The sequence below is a fragment of the Strongylocentrotus purpuratus genome, unplaced genomic scaffold (genome assembly GCF_000002235.5).
Source record: "Strongylocentrotus purpuratus isolate Spur 01 unplaced genomic scaffold, Spur_5.0 spur5_scaffold_1, whole genome shotgun sequence".
NCBI classification, from domain to species: Eukaryota; Metazoa; Echinodermata; class Echinoidea; order Camarodonta; family Strongylocentrotidae; genus Strongylocentrotus; species Strongylocentrotus purpuratus.
Genome location: NW_022145594.1, coordinates 667762 through 684958, shown reverse-complemented (window position 1 = coordinate 684958; position 17197 = coordinate 667762). Strand labels below are relative to the sequence as shown.

At 35.3% G+C, this 17197-nt stretch overlaps 1 protein-coding gene across 1 annotated transcript in view; it reads right to left on the bottom strand.

Moving 5' to 3' along the window:
* The window catches only part of LOC100888201 (tolloid-like protein 2), a 39709-nt gene that overhangs the window by 3801 nt on the left and 18711 nt on the right, over positions 1 to 17197 (bottom strand). The window contains exons 3-7 of the mRNA XM_030977156.1: positions 4148 to 4356; positions 3239 to 3374; positions 2154 to 2177; positions 1466 to 1638; positions 757 to 952 (exon numbers count right to left, since the gene is read on the bottom strand). Of these exons, the coding sequence (XP_030833016.1) occupies positions 757 to 952; positions 1466 to 1638; positions 2154 to 2177; positions 3239 to 3374; positions 4148 to 4356 (738 nt within the window). The remainder of the gene's footprint in view (positions 1 to 756; positions 953 to 1465; positions 1639 to 2153; positions 2178 to 3238; positions 3375 to 4147; positions 4357 to 17197) is intronic.

Below are 17197 nucleotides of genomic sequence, written 5' to 3'. Positions count from 1 at the left end.
TAATGTAAATCATTCGTCATTAATGTAAATGACAAAGGGTCGGGTTTGCTCCCTTGCCGGACACCACTCTGAATCAATGATAGTGGAGATATATTACCATTTACAGTAGTTAACTGTTGATCATGATTTGTTTAAATAAAAACCAATCGACTGCCAAGACATTGATCTACATTTACCACACTCCACCCAGGTGAAGTAAATGGGTACCTGGTAGGAATTTATTCCTTGAAACGCAGCGCGCGTAACAGCTGCACTGCTAAAGCCAGGGTAATTATGCTGCTTTGTTGTAGAGCGCTTAGAGACTTCTGATAAAGTAAGTGTTAGGCGCTATATAAGCAAGGATAATTATTATTATTCAATTTCAAATATTTGGTATGTAGTATTTACATTATTTTAAGTAAGAACATCATCCAAGTTTGTTTGACTCAAATCATTTTTAAAATTTATTCATATTAATTTGCTTCAAATTTCGACTAAAATTGTACAGTACTTATGATTTACTGGAAGACAGCGACACCTTCTCCATACATATACAAATGTAGCAATCACTAAGGCATATTAACGTAAATCAATCGAAAATCAACCAATCAACCAATCAACCGATCAACCAATCAATCAACCAATCAACCAATCAACCAATCAACCAATCAACCAATCAACCAATCAACCAATCAACCAATCAACCAATCATCCAATCAACCAATCAACCAATCAACCAATCAACCAATCAATTAACCCATCAATCGATTAACCAACCTGGTTTGCAGTCTGCTGTGACGTTAGCCATAAAACCACGAGCCGTGGACGATCTTTCCAATGATGTGAATCGAATATAAGCGTAGGTCGAGGAGTCTTCCATTTGAACGAGGATAGGATGGTTTAAGGGTACGCTCCCTCCTGAAAAGCTTTCTTTGTCTTTGGTTGATGCGCCCTCTGTAGTTCTAAAAAGCACCTGAAGAACAGCAACAAAGGGAATATAATAATCATTTTCTGGAATGGGGTCTAATTAATGCTTCTATTTTAAGGTAGGCGATATGACGTACCTTCATTCCACACCCACACCCACAACCGGATACAGGCACACAAGATCGGGGGGGGGGGTGGGGGGAAGGGGTTTACAGTAGGCTTGTTAATTTGTTCAGGATTATTTGAAAAGTTGAATGATCAAGAACCTACACATTGTGAATTTCGAATCGGTTGTCATTATTTTTTCATTAATTATGATCACAGAAATTACTAAAATCTCTAGTAAAGGTTCTAAAATATATTTTTAACGATATAGATGTTATAGTGCTGTAAAAATAAACGAAGACCTCTCCTTTATCCCAGTTGATTTCGGTTTCCTCTTTATCATTGCATTTTCCCCTGATAAGTACAAGGCATTTCTGTATTATTCAAAGGTATTCTTTAATGTGATCTAGAACAAAGTTGTTATAACGGAGATCAAATGCTATCTAAGTATTACCTGATCATTATCTTGTTCAGTTTCAAAGTCTAAGAAAGTGACATAGATTCTACAGTCTCGTGGGTCTGGTAGCTGAAAGGCCCAGGTTAATGTTATACCCGGAGGATAGTTGTTTGGATAGTTCGGTGAAGCGATCTGATACGTCTCTCCATCCAATGCCTGATATCCAGAACCTATGAAATGAATTAAATCAGACGTGAAGAGATCCCAGGTTATTAGAGGAATAATCAGACAACATTTTGCATACTTTCCACTAGTTCAAAAATATAATAATAATAACAACAATAATAATAATAATACAAATTATAATAATAATAATAATAAATGGGTCCTTTTTTATCGCTCATGTCTGTCGAAAATGGACACTCCTGACGTTCCACAATTAAGTACATTTGATAACAACTACAAATTCCAGCGTGTATATCTGTATTACCTTGCTTTGGAGCAAAATTTTAATTTCACAATTAGACTAGTCATCTATGAACTTAATATGTAGGTATTGCTCAACCAATTAAATAGTTTGATGTGGCTGTTATAAGGACGAGCAGCAATCTTTGGGGGAAATGTTGATTTAAATAGCAATTTGAGGATTAAATATCTTGCAATGATTTCCTCACTTACCAAAAAAGTGAGGTATTCTATTTTCTAAGTTGATATCTATAAAAACAATTACATTTCAGGAACTTACCCACCGTGTCTACTGTTGTATTATCTGCGAAACAAAGGGAAATATTGTATTAGACATTCAGTATTTTAGTAACATTCCTCGGCCTAATAAGTAATATATTACACCAATCAATCCGTAGACTTAAAATGGAAGAATGAATAATGATTAAAAGGAGGGGCCTTGAAGACCAATGTTAATGTTGGTGAAAATCTTAATCTTGAACCCCAGTATGACATTGCAGTTTGGGAGGAACTGGTTTGCATCCATTGTGAGTCTGTCATGAAGACTGTTTGTTTGAACCATTTAGATAACAAGCTTTATAGGGAAATGTTCTAAAACCAGCATCGTTTCATGAAACCGTCATACGTAAAAGTTCACCGACATTCTATCGAAACATGTGTTAAATGTAATACACGCATTTCAGTGAGGTCTCGGGGAACTTTTAAAATCACGACTCCTAATTAACATGTAATAAGTGTATCGCTCATTGATTATAATAATAATAATAATAATAATAATAATGGGTTCTTGCAGGCGCGTACGCAGGGGGGGGGGGGTGTTTTGGGGGTTAACCCCCCTCCTTTGGTATTTTTATGTGTGTAAACCCCCGTAAAAAATCCCTAAACCCCCCCCCCCCCAACGGAGCAAAATGTCAAATTTTCAAATTTTGAGACCAAAACAAAAAAAGGTGTCATCTTACACCCCCTAGCTGCATGTCAAGGAATAAATTCCTGCTAGGTACCCATTTACATCACCTGGGTGGAGTGTGGGAAATGTAGAGCAAAGTCATGCCAAAGGACATTAAATGTTTTGTTTCTACAAGCAGAAGTAGTACAAATCAAAACAAAGTAAATACAAGTTACATAATGAAGAAGTTTCGTCGATAATGAAAATGAAATGTATAAAGCTACTGATTAGAGGGATGGGCCGGGGTGCAAGGTGGTGCTTGGTATTTTTTCGATCGTCCTTTTTCCCTTTTCCCTTTCACGTCCTTCTCTTTTCTCAGGGTTTACCTTTGTTCGTTTCGTTAATCAATGGAGTAGGGGGGGGGGGTATCTGTCCCCGCCTTAATTCCCTGTGGCTACGCCAATGAAGCAGTATTTTACCTTGTTCGCATGTAGATATGATGTTAGCTCTGAATCCACGTCGTCCTGAGTAAGGTGCTGAAGTAAACCTGATCCATACTGTAGAGAAATTCATCCTGATCTGAGACGGCACGGTGTACCCAGATAAAGTCCATGTCTATATTATTAGGAACAACATGAAATAACATATCTGTTATACTTTGAAATTATGGTGATTGCAGAATCGTAGTTGAAGTGACCCGGCTTATAGTAAGCAAGGAGATTTTTCGGTTACGGTTAGGCGAATCATTAGACACAGACATCATCACCAGCACTGTTATTCTTCTTATTAACATCATTACCATCATCATAACCATCATTATCATCATCATCATCATCATCATCGTCATCCATCATCAAAATCTGCATTACTGTTATTTGGGTTTACTATCATTTTCGTTGTTATTATAGTAATAATGACTGCTGTGAGAGACATAGTTGTTTTCATACGCTCAAGGGGAGGTTGCATGATCGTGCTATCACCCCGAGGCCCGAGGGGTGACAGCACGATCATGCAACCTCCCCTTGATCTGAGCGTATACAACTATGCCTATATCAATCATGGTAATCAAGTTTATTTACGCTATCGAGACCTCGTCTTAATAGGGTGTCTGGTCGCGCACCACTCAAGTTTGTATGCTAATATCCTTCCCATTGAGATTGCACGCATATACGTAAAATGCAAAAATCGGTCAAAAGTCTTTTGACAAGTGCCCTAGGGCTTTTTTCAAAAGACTATTGACCGGTTTTGGCATTTTAAGGAATGACTAAAATCACGACTCCAATGTCGACCAATCAGATGGCTGGATTGCTAAAGTGAGGTATATAAACATGTATATGGTATTAGCCGACTGTACGGGACATTTTGAATACAATATTTATGATTCTTACCGGATAGTCTGATTTCTTCGTTCCATTTCCGATATACAGATAATCGTATTGAAACGCTGTGACGAAGGACTCGAATACGATGAGAACATCACATGATTCAGGGACCTTCACTCTCCACAATATATCCAGATCAGAATCATATACACCCCGCTGGTTAGTTCCCGATTCGATGATGAACGATTCCCCTTCACCAAGCTTTACTCGACCACCTAGAAACATGTTCAATATAATTATACCAACAATTAATCATGGACAATTATTTTCATGCCGCATGCTAGTTCAGTTTGTATTTTAGTAGGTAACGATTATGATAAGATAGTAATAGGTGTACATGTAGATAAGAACAACCCTAACAACGATAATAATGATCACAATGATGATGATGAAATGAAGTGAAATGAAATTCCTTTTATTCATCCAAATTCACAAAATTTATTTTGGTCACACATTGTAAAAATACGTAATATACAGTGCGTCCCAGAAAAAAAAAGTCATTTGGCGGGCGGTATCTGAATTTTAAAAAGAAAATCACATTTCTAGAAAGTTCAATTTCTGCCTTAACTCCGTTTCGTTGACGATCAGCCATGCACACAGAAGACGAAAGACCTGATGCATGGCTGATCTTCAACTAAACGGAGTTAAGTCTTTTGTCAACTCTGTCTGTTGCTACGGCAGGTAGCCAGTGAAAACGAGCTCGTTTGATCAAATTATTAAACAAACAGAACTTTGTTATTCCTCGCCCATTTTTCCTGATTGAGGTGTCATATGAAAGAGCAGAAATTGGACTTTTCTAGAAATGTGATTTTTTTTTTTTAAATTCAGATAGCGCCCGCCAAATGACTTTTTGGTTTCCTCTCTTCAAATTGCTTTTAATCACTTATGCGTGAGATATTAATCATATGAGTTGCATCAAATGAAAGAGGAAGATCTAAGCTTTTCAGATGTGTGTCATTTGTTAATTATAATTGTTATTAAGTTATAATAAAACATCGATAATTCTCGGTTTCTTTTTCTGGGACGCACTGTATACACGAGAAACTGATTCGTTGTGTTTATCATCACAAATGAACCATCAAAATAATAGTTAGAAAAATAAAAATATTCTTATATTCTTGTATTGCACATTAAAAATGGGTTCCATGACACATGCTCCGCCGACATTTACTCCGCAAAATGCGACAATTGCTCCGCGACAGTTGCTCCGCTGACAGTTGCTCCGCCGACATTTGCTCCGCCGACATTTGCTCCGCCGACAATTGCTCCGCCGACAATTGCTCCGCAAAACGCGACAATATTGCTCCGGTGACATTTGCTCCGCCGAAAATTGCTCCGCCGACATTTGCTCCGCCTGAAGCGACACTTGCTCCGGTGACATTTGCTCCGCCGACAATTGCTCCGCCGACATTTGCTCCGCTAGTGCCCCGTAAAATACAAAGGCTACTTCGACAATAATTGTTGCTCCTCCCCAAAAGTACCCCGCAAAAGACAATGCTCCGCCGACAATTAAATTGCTCTCTGATCCAAAAGTGCAGCCTCGTGGAAGACATGAATGCTCCTCTGGCAATTAGTGCAATAAATGCTCAGCCGTTTTTTGCTATTTCCCATAATGTTTGATTTAAAAAAACATCAAGTTTTAGCTCCTTATGCAAGTTCTCCGGCGAAAGATAATTACTCCGCTCAAAATCTGTTTCATTTATTACTCATTAGCCGATCCAAAGCTCAAGGCTATATATCTCTCTCTCTCTCTCTTGCTCTTCCTTTTCCTTTTTACACCCTTTTCTTGTCTTCATAGCTCTTTTCTTTCCTCTCATGCTATTAGTCTTCTTTCATTTTCATCACTAATCTTCTTTTCTTCCCCTCTCGAGTTCCAATTCTCTCGTAAAATTGTAACGTAATGTAGTACATTCTTGTTTAGAATAGTATTTTCAATAATATCCAGTCCGTTTTCTATAGGTGTCTTTCCTTCAGTGAAGTGTATGTAGCTTTACTATATATATATATATCTATTAGTGTGTAAAACACCCAATCTCATTCGAGTACTTTGTTTTCACTGACTTTAAGGGACTCACGGAACCACCGGAAGAAGAGCTATTGGCTTATCGTGAAGAACTGACATCAAACTGCTACAAAATGATTTGTATAAATGGGAATAAGCAAAAAGGCTGCCATCTAATTTTCCCGTCTGAAAGGGTTCTCTTCTTTACGTATAAGTGCCCTTCAAAGCTTATTTTGATCCCTCCCCTGTTGCTTTCTAGAATTTCCACGATGACCTAATACATTGTATCAGGGGCGTCGCTAGACCTTTTTCAGTGGGGGGGGGGGGGGGGGGGTAGAGGCCAACGATTACCGACAAAATTAAGTGTCTCAATATCTACAAATAACCCTATAAACCCGGGGCCGAAGGCTAAATTGTTTTTACTATGGACTATCTATAGTACTTGCGTATGCGCAAATAATCAATTTCCTCGACGACATAAATATACAAAATTATTTTGTCAACTTAGTCAACATCATAGCTATATATTTTAATGCAGGCGCGGAGCTAGGATCTTATTTTAGGGAGGGGCGGTAGTGAGCAAGCGAAGCGCGCTCGTTAGGGGGTGTCGGTGTTAGGCCTCCCGCGCGAAGCGTGGAAGCTTAGACGTTTCTCTAAATTATTAGGAAAAGAAGACGAATTATTGTACCGTTCACGACTCGTCTAAATGAAGTTTTCCCCTCTCGCGCGGAGCGCGGAAATTTTGGCGTTTCATCAAAATATAGAGAAGGGAAGACGATTCGTCGTATCGTTGTTGACTCTTAATCCTTGTTTGAATTTAGTTTCCCTGAAAATGTTAAATCTCTGATTTCTTTAGCTGATATTATAGGAAAGTGAAACTTCGAGAAAATACAAGTATTGTAGTTGTAGTCACTCTCGAAGTCGTCACAGCGGATACAAAGTCACAGTTCGTAGGGGAAAAAAAATTGTCGGCCGACCGATAATATACATCTCACCGACTTCAAACTTCTGCATTGATATAGTACACAAGGATCGAGCAAAAATACCGACACAGCTGACCCGACACAGCAACATATTTACCCGTGCATGGGTGTCAATCCCGGGGGGGGGGGGGATATCCCCCCAATATTTCAGGTGGGGTGGGGATGGCCTGTGCAATCATCCCCCCCCCCCCAATAATTCACCATAACAAAAATTAAAAATGAGGAGAAAAATTAATGATGAGAGCCAGATGGGAGTAGTTAATGGTTATTACTTGCAAGATGACCATCAATATACACATGTTGCTATCTCATTTTCATAATACATACGTAAATGAGACAACTGTATATGAGACAAGAATATATTTAATTCTCGTTCATACGGCTTCATCAGGAATTGTTGAATTTATTCAATTTATTCAATCAACAGCATCATAGAAATGCAGTGCGCTAAATGCTAAGCCGCAGCGTTAAAAAGCAACGAGCTAAATGTTTAGCGCGAAGCGAAAAAGTGCAAAATAGTAGAGAGTGGGAGAGAGAGAGACAGAGACAGAGAGGATATAGGCGCGTAGACAGGGGGCATTGGGGGCGGTCCCCCCCCCCCCCCAAAAAAAAAAAAAAAAAACGCCGACCAAAAAAGAGAGAAAGAGAGAGAGAGAGAGAAAGAAGAAAAAAAGATTAAGGGTCAAGAACGGTACAACGAATGGTCATCTTTTTCTAATAATGTATTGAAACGTCAAAGCTTCCGCGCTTCGCACAGGAAGGGGGGGGGGAGGGAACTGAATTCAGACAAGGATTGAGAGTCGAGAACGGTACAACGAATCGTCTTCTTTCTCTAATAATTTAATGAAACGTCAAAAGAAACTGAATTTTTGACGAGGATTAAGAGTCGAGAACGGTACAACGAATCGTCTTCTTTCTCTAATAATTTAATGATGCGCGCGCGTTTTCGTTTGTCACGGCCGAACGCAAAATAATTCATCCTGGATTTTTTTTGACACAGTATTCCTCATGTTTTCCCGAACAATGTGATACCATGTTTATCTCTTTATGACCATTAATAAGGAAATGAGCATCCGTTCAAGATAAACGTCCGTGCGCGCGTGCTCATGTAACACATAGCATATATGGGCAACAACATGCCTACACAAAACCCTTATGACTCTTTGGGATGGACGGGAACCCTCAATTTTTTTTTTCATATTCGGATAGAGTATGAGTCGGAGATGTGATTCCATGTCTCATTTGGCCATTAAGTATATCGTGTCATCATCATATTGACTTTGGAACTCAAAATACGAATTTGCATATTATGACGTCAGCATATTTATGGAAAATTGATTGTATCTTTGTAAATATTGATTGATTCTCTTCTTAATGTTGATATATTGTAGTAGAGGCAATTGTCTACAAGTTAACTGCATATTATTTCTCATTTTGATGACATCATCAAAGTGAACATTGCGATTAAAGGTAACTTGACAGATTTTCTTAATTTGCGTGTTAAGCCTGTGGAAGGTGCTAATTTAGTTCAAATCATGGATCTACATGACATTAATCTTTGAGCACTATCTAGCTTATTTGTGCTCTATGTTCTCCCAAATTTTGGTATGTTATAGCTGAGACTATGGGCTATAAAAGTTGTGTCTTTTGTTTTTTGATCAGAGGGTGGGATTATGTCGAAATTTTCAATTGAAAGTTAAATTCGCAAATTTTGTAGAACATTGTAGGAATTATGCATATGTCGCGTTTGTCCTATTTGTGAAATAAAAACGTTAGCAGTTTTCTAGTATTCAAATTAAACAAGGAAACCCCTTTACTTTCTATACTTTACTGTCAGACACTATTGAGTGACTGACCAATTTTTTTTCCTCTGGTAATAAAATACATAATATGAGCTTAAAGGGTACATGAGCATTTGTCCACATCAATAACCCACTTCTTGTAATGGCCCAAAATAATCCGATTGAATCTATGCGCAGCACAATCTAGGTACACATGACGGGTAGAGCATTTCATGGAAGAAGATGAAATTGTGAAAATGCATTCTTCGTTATGTCAATTAGGGTCAAAGGTGTACTGCTTATTGTATGGGGTCAATTGTCATATATCGTCTCAATCTATCTTCCATAGATCCATAATGGTCAATAAACTACACAGTTGAAACTTTTCATATGGATAGACCTTAAAGGTAAAGACCAGTTATGGTCATGCGATTGCATTGTGAAAGAAACGTTGTGGAATCGATCAGAAAAGGTTGATCATCTAGCATATAAGTATCGGTGTGTACTGCAAGGTTTTGGAATCATCAAAATGATAAGAAATTTGGCCCAGTCTTCGTAAAGTTACAAGCACTGTACACTGAAATATGTATATGGGACTATACGCACACGTGCGCGACACGTGCGTTTATCTCTCACAGACCATGTAGATAAACTAATTTACCAAACATAATTATTAATTAGTTTGCGGTTTCCCGGCAAAATTGTTATCATCATGTATGTATTAGTCAAAACATATTCTTTCACATGATTGGTAATAAGAGCTTCCATTTCATTTTTTGTAATTGGGGCGTTTCCAATACTGGTTTTTACCTTTAATAGGAAAGAGCATTTTAGAAGATAATATAAAATCGTGAAAATACATTCTTCATTATTTAAAACATTAGCATACGTATAATCTAAATTGTCAAAGTGACAAATTCAAGTTATTATTATTCCCATTCATTATTCTGCCATTAATTTGTTCGCAGGATATCTCATGAATGAATAACTTAGAGCCATTATCATGAAACTTGCCATGATGATTAATATTAGCATAACTTAGAATTGTGACACTTTTCAGTAACTCAAAATCATCGTGACGTCAAATTCACTTTTTAATAAAAACAGAGTATGTTCTAGGCACGCGCGTTTTTGCGTGTAACGCCATTACACAACAAATAAACACATTTTTTTTGTTTTGTCATGATATTTCATAACGGAATGCGCGTCCGTTTAAGATAAATTGCCGTGCGCACGAGCACATGTAATACATTGCATATATAGGCAAAAACATGATTACACAAAATTCATCACAGCTCTTTGGGATGCACCTAGACCCCGATTGTTCTTTTATTTTGATTATATGAGTCGGAGATATGATTTCATTTCTCATTTGGCCATTAAGTACATTTTAACGTCATCATAATGGCCTTGGAAGTCAAAATACGAATTTGCATATTATGACGTCAACATATTTACAGAAAATGATTGTATCTCTGCAAATATTGATCAATTTTCTTCTAAATTTTGATACGTTGTAGCTGAGACAATTCTTCACAAGATTATTACCAATATTTATTCTTTTTGATGACGTCATTAGATTTTTTGCTTAATATGCGTCTTATGCCTATGGGAGGTGAATGATACTACATTCCAGTCTAGACTTGTTCATTATGTTGCGTATGTAGTGCGTCGAAATATCAGTTCAATGATTCGTAGGCTCTGCAATCAGGCGAAAATTTGAGCTTGTTTAGTTAATTAATCATATAAAAATTGTCTATCGAATACCTGAAGGGGGCGCTATACCACTTTTAATCATTGTCATCGTCATTTAAAACAAATAAATCATCATCATCAATATCTTTATTATCGTATTTATGAATATTATCATTAGATCATCATCGGCACACTTTCATGATACAAAAATAGTATACGTATCACCTAATTCTTCAAAGTGACGAATTAAAGTCTAGTTATAATTGTTAATCATATCATTATTATCATCTATATTATCAGCATAATCTTCAATGGCAGTAGTGTAGTATAGTACATGTAGAATTAGGCCTTATAGTAGAGGTATCATTCTGATCATCATTATTCTGATTATCTTTTGCAATACGTCTATATAGACGATAAACTCATGACAATTGACAATTTGACATGAATCATTGTCTTTGAGCTTACCATTAAATACATCTGGTTCGAATTTTGCTTACGTATTTGGTACTGGATGATTGAAATTGTAAAAATGAACTTGTGTCCTATTCATTCTAGTATTATTCATTTGCATTATGTTTTATTCATTCAAGTTCAAATGTTTCTGACTGTTTTCAAGACAATATCTTTTTTGTCGATCATAGTTCTATGTAGCTTGATATCTCACGGTAATTTTGAGAGAAAAGCAATGCAAGCAATGATTTCTGAATTGTAGCGACAATCGCGTTCGCCTTTGCTGTTCTTCAATAATATTTGACAAGCAGTATTAATTAATTTGTCAAGGACTCATGATACATTCGTTTAACAGTTGATTACCCTCGGTTGATTTTTTTGTTCGTATCATTTGGCGGGGAAAATAGAAGTGAATGTAGTATTATTCTTATTTGTTCATCGTCTCTACGATGCTCTTTGAATCAAAAACAGCTTTTAGTGTTAGGCTTCCTGAAAGAAATTTCAATTGTTGTTAAGAATTTTTTGGTTGCACTCTGTAGATTATGATGATGTGTTTGATCTTTTTTTTCAATACAAGATCAAACACATGATGAAAATCTACTGGCTGCATGCCAATAAGTTCTTGACAACAATAACAAAATGTGAGCTAGTGCTAGTCGGTGTGGCGTACACATGACAATCACATGGTAGATAAAATTATGATCATCAGTACTGGGTGACATAAATTAAAGAGAACTGAATTTGAACCCGGGTCATAGGCTACCCCCTCTCGTTCTCTCTCCCTCTCTCTCCCTCTTTATCGCCTTACTTTTCCCTCTCTTACCTCCCTTTGCATTTGTATGCCTCGATAATACTCTCTTGTTTACAGTCATTACGTGTTTTAATAAATGTTCTCTGTTGGCCACTATTCTTCTTTAATTGATTATGTATTCAATATTTTGTTCACACTCATTATTATCTGAGGGGTCCACAATTTACAAGCTTTGCTTTTCAGTGGACCTCTCCATTTTCTCAAAATATTAATGCAATTAAGTTTTAAAATTCATTTTTTGTCTTCCTAAAATGTATAAATTATTATTAAGATTTGTTTATTACCAATGTAACTATGTTTTGTATACATTTTACATTGTATTCGTTATTATGTATTGTATTTTGTTGGAAATGAAAAAATAAAAATGAATGAAATGAATGAATGAATACAAAAAATAAACAATAAGCTTCTTCCTCTTCCCCTCCTTCTTCCTAGTACATGTAGTAGGAGTAGTACTGGAAGCAGTATCACAATAATAATGACAACAATTATTATTATGGTTGGTGGTGTTACTAATGTTATTTTTGTAATTATTATGTTTGTTATTGTGACTATTATTCTTATCATGATTATCATCGTTAATATAAATTATTATTGTAATTATTATAATCATTATTTTTGTTATCATTATGATGAATATGAACATGATGATTTTGATGACGATTAGTATAAGTATATAGTATTGTTATAATTGTTATCATATCATTATTATCATATGTATTATCAGCATAATCTACAATGGCAGTAGTGTAGTATAGTACATGTAGAATTAGGCCTTATAGTAGAGGTATCATTCTGATCATTATTATACTGATTATCTTTTGCAATACGTCTATATAGACGATAAACTCATGACAATTGACAATTGACATGAATCATTGTCTTTGAGCTTATCATTAAATGCATCTGGTTCGAATTTTGCTTACGTATTTGGTACTGGATGATTTAAATTGTAAAAATGAACTTGTGTCCTATTCATTCTAGTATTATTCATTTGCATTATGTTTTATTCATTCAAGTTCAAATGTTTCTGACTGTTTTCAAGACAATATCTTTTTTGTCGATCATAGTTCTATGTAGCTTGATATCTCACGGTAATTTTGAGAGAAAAGCGATGCAAGCAATGATTTCTGAATTGTAGCGACAATCGCGTTCGCCTTTGCTGTTCTTCAATAATATTTGACAAGCAGTATTAATTAATTTGTCAAGGACTCATGATAAATTCGTTTAACAGTTGATTACCCTCGGTTGATTTTTTTGTTCGTATCATTTGGCGGGGAAAATAGAAGTGAATGTAGTATTATTCTTATTTGTTCATCGTCTCTACGATGCTCTTTGAATCAAAAACAGCTTTTAGTGTTAGGCTTCCTGAAAGAAATTTCAATTGTTGTTAAGAATTTTTTGGTTGCACTCTGTAGATTATGATGATGTGTTTGATCTTTTTTTTCAATACAAGATCAAACACATGATGAAAATCTACTGGCTGCATGCCAATAAGTTCTTGACAACAATAACAAAATGTGAGCTAGTGCTAGTCGGTGTGGCGTACACATGACAATCACATGGTAGATAAAATTATGATCATCAGTACTGGGTGACATAAATTAAAGAGAACTGAATTTGAACCCGGGCCATAGGCTTCCCCCTCTCGTTCTCTCTCCCTCTCTCTCCCTCTTTATCGCCTTACTTTTCCCTCTCTTACCTCCCTTTGCATTTGTATGCCTCGATAATACAAAAAATAAACAATAAGCTTCTTCCTCTTCCCCTCCTTCTTCCTAGTACATGTAGTAGGAGTAGTACTGGAAGCAGTATCACAATAATAATGACAACAATTATTATTATGGTTGGTGGTGTTACTAATGTTATTTTTGTAATTATTAGGTGATACGTAACGAAGTCTACGTATCACCTATTGATTTCGTCAAGATTTTTATTCCTAGTATTCTTCCTCGATTTTGTTCGCAGGATATCTCAAGATTGAATAAAGCCATTGTCATGAAACTTTCAATGATGATAGATCTTAGTCTAACTTAGAACTGCGTGACTTTTCAAAGACTCAAAATCATCGTGACGTCACCCAGGCGCCATTTTGTAAAAATCAATTTATGATCATATCTTCATAACGGAAAAGTATTTCTCATTCATAATTATCACGATTAAGATCAATATCCGTCCGGTCAATATCAGGTCAATAAACGTGCGCAAATGCGCGCGTGCGCGTTCGTCCGCGCGTTTACGCGCGCGCAAAAATTTAAAATGCTCTAAATCATCCCAAATTTTTTTTGCATACGTTTCAGGCCATATAGAGAATTTGAGAAAAAATTATGCTCACGCGCATGCGCGCCTGTTTTTTGCGCGTACTAGCGTTTTTCAACATAGAATCGCCGAAATTTTTCTGTCATCATATTTGGTACATTTTTCCAAGCATTTTGATAACTTGTTCACCTTTTAATAACGCAATGAGCGTCCGTCAAAGTTGACAGCACGCGCGGATTTGCGTTATCTTTATCCACAATACATGGGCAAAAACATGCCTATATAAAATTCATTGTTACTCTCTAGAATAGATATAAACTCCTAATATTTTTTTCATATTTGGATAGATTATGAGTTGGAGATATGATTTCATGTCTCATTTGACCCTCAATTAATTCATAATGTCATCATAATGGCCTCCAAACTCAAAATTTAAATTTGCATATTATGACGTTTGCATATTTTTGGAAAATTGATTGTATTTCTGTAAATATGGATTAATTTTCTTTCAAATTTTGATATGTTGTAGCTGAGACATTTTTCTACAAATGCTGTTTCCACAACTTTTATCTTTGACAAAAGTATCATGGTGTATTTTTACGATTAAAGGAGGCATGACAATTTTTCACATTTTGCGTGTATTCTCTATGGGACATGACTTTTTCTCAAAACTGGATCCTACATTCCTGTCTTTTGTGAGCAATATCGCCGTTATTTCTGCATGGATTTTGTTGATTTTTGAGTATGTTGTAGCTGAGACTATATGCTATCTAAATCAACCCTCATTTTTTCAATAAGATGTCATGATCGCGCTCATGATCATGATCATGATCATCATGATCATCATTATCATAATGATGATAATCATTTATCAATTACATTTTCATTTCTGTGAATAAGATAAAATCGTCAAAAGGTGTTCTTCATGATGTAAATTAGAGTCAAATGTGTAACTGGTTACTGCACAGGTTCAAAGGTCATATATTGTTTCAATCTATCTTCCCTAGATCCATGATGATCAAGGAGACACAATTTAATCTTGACATATGAATAGATCATAATGGGAGAAGCATTTTACAAAATAATATATCGTGTAATGCATTATTTGTTATGTAAACCATTATCATACGTATCACCTAATTCGTCTAAGTGACGAATTAAAGTCTAGTTATGTTTGTTATTGTGACTATTATTCTTATCATGATTATCATCGTTAATATAAATTATTATTGTAATTATTATAATCATTATTTTTGTTATCATAATGATGAATATGAACATGATGATTTTGATGACGATTAGTATAAGTAAATAGTATTGTTATAATTGTTATCATATCATTATTATCATATGTATTATCAGCATAATCTACAATGGCAGTAGTGTAGTATAGTACATGTAGAATTAGGCCTTATAGTAGAGGTATCATTCTGATCATTATTATTCTGATTATCTTTTGCAATACGTCTATATAGACGATAAACTCATGACAATTGACAATTGACATGAATCATTGTCTTTGAGCTTATCATTAAATACATCTGGTTCGAATTTTGCTTACGTATTTGGTACTGGATGATTGAAATTGTAAAAATGAACTTGTGTCCTATTCATTCTAGTATTATTCATTTGCATTATGTTTTATTCATTCAAGTTCAAATGTTTCTGACTGTTTTCAAGACAATATCTTTTTTGTCGATCATAGTTCTATGTAGCTTGATATCTCACGGTAATTTTGAGAGAAAAGCAATGCAAGCAATGATTTCTGAATTGTAGCGACAATCGCGTTCGCCTTTGCTGTTCTTCAATAATATTTGACAAGCAGTATTAATTAATTTGTCAAGGACTCATGATAAATTCGTTTAACAGTTGATTACCCTCGGTTGATTTTTTCGTTCGTATCATTTGGCGGGGAAAATAGAAGTAAATGTAGTATTATTCTTATTTGTTCATCGTCTCTACGATGCTCTTTGAATCAAAAACAGCTTTTAGTGTTAGGCTTCCTGAAAGAAATTTCAATTGTTGTTAAGAATTTTTTGGTTGCACTCTGTAGATTATGATGATGTGTTTGATCTTTTTTTTCAATACAAGATCAAACACATGATGAAAATTTACTGGCTGCATGCCAATAAGTTCTTGACAACAATAACAAAATGTAAGCTAGTGCTATTCGGTGTGGCGTACACATGACAATCACATGGTAGATAAAATTATGATCATCGGTACTGGGTCACATAAATTAAAGAGAACTGAATTTGAACCCGGGCCATAGGCTACCCCCTCTCGTTCTCTCTCCCTCTCTCTCCCTCTTTATCGCCTTGCTTTTCCCTCTCTTACCTCCCTGTGCATTTGTATGCCTCGATAATACTCTCTTGTTTACAGTCATTACGTGTTTTAATAAATGTTCTCTGTTGGCCACTATTCTTCTTTAATTGATTATGTATTCAATATTTTGTTCACACTCATTATTATCTGAGGGGTCCACAATTTACAAGCTTTGCTTTTCAGTGGACCTCTCCATTTTCTCAAAATATTAATGCAATTAAGTTTTAAAATTCATTTTTTGTCTTCCTAAAATGTATAAATTATTATTAAGATTTGTTTATTACCAATGTAACTATGTTTTGTATACATTTTACATTGTATTCGTTATTATGTATTGTATTTTGTTGGAAATGAAAAAATAAAAATGAATGAAATGAATGAATGAATACAAAAAATAAACAATAAGCTTCTTCCTCTTCCCCTCCTTCTTCCTAGTACATGTAGTAGGAGTAGTACTGGAAGCAGAATCACAATAATAATGACAACAATTATTATTATGGTTGGTGGTGTTACTAATGTTATTTTTGTAATTATTATGTTTGTTATTGTGACTATTATTCTTATCATGATTATCATCGTTAATATAAATTATTATTGTAATTATTATAATCATTATTTTTGTTATCATTATGATGAATATGAACATGATGATTTTGATGACGATTAGTATAAGTATATAGTATTGTTATAATTGTTATCATATCATTATTATCATATGTATTATCAGCATAATCTACAATGGCAGTAGTG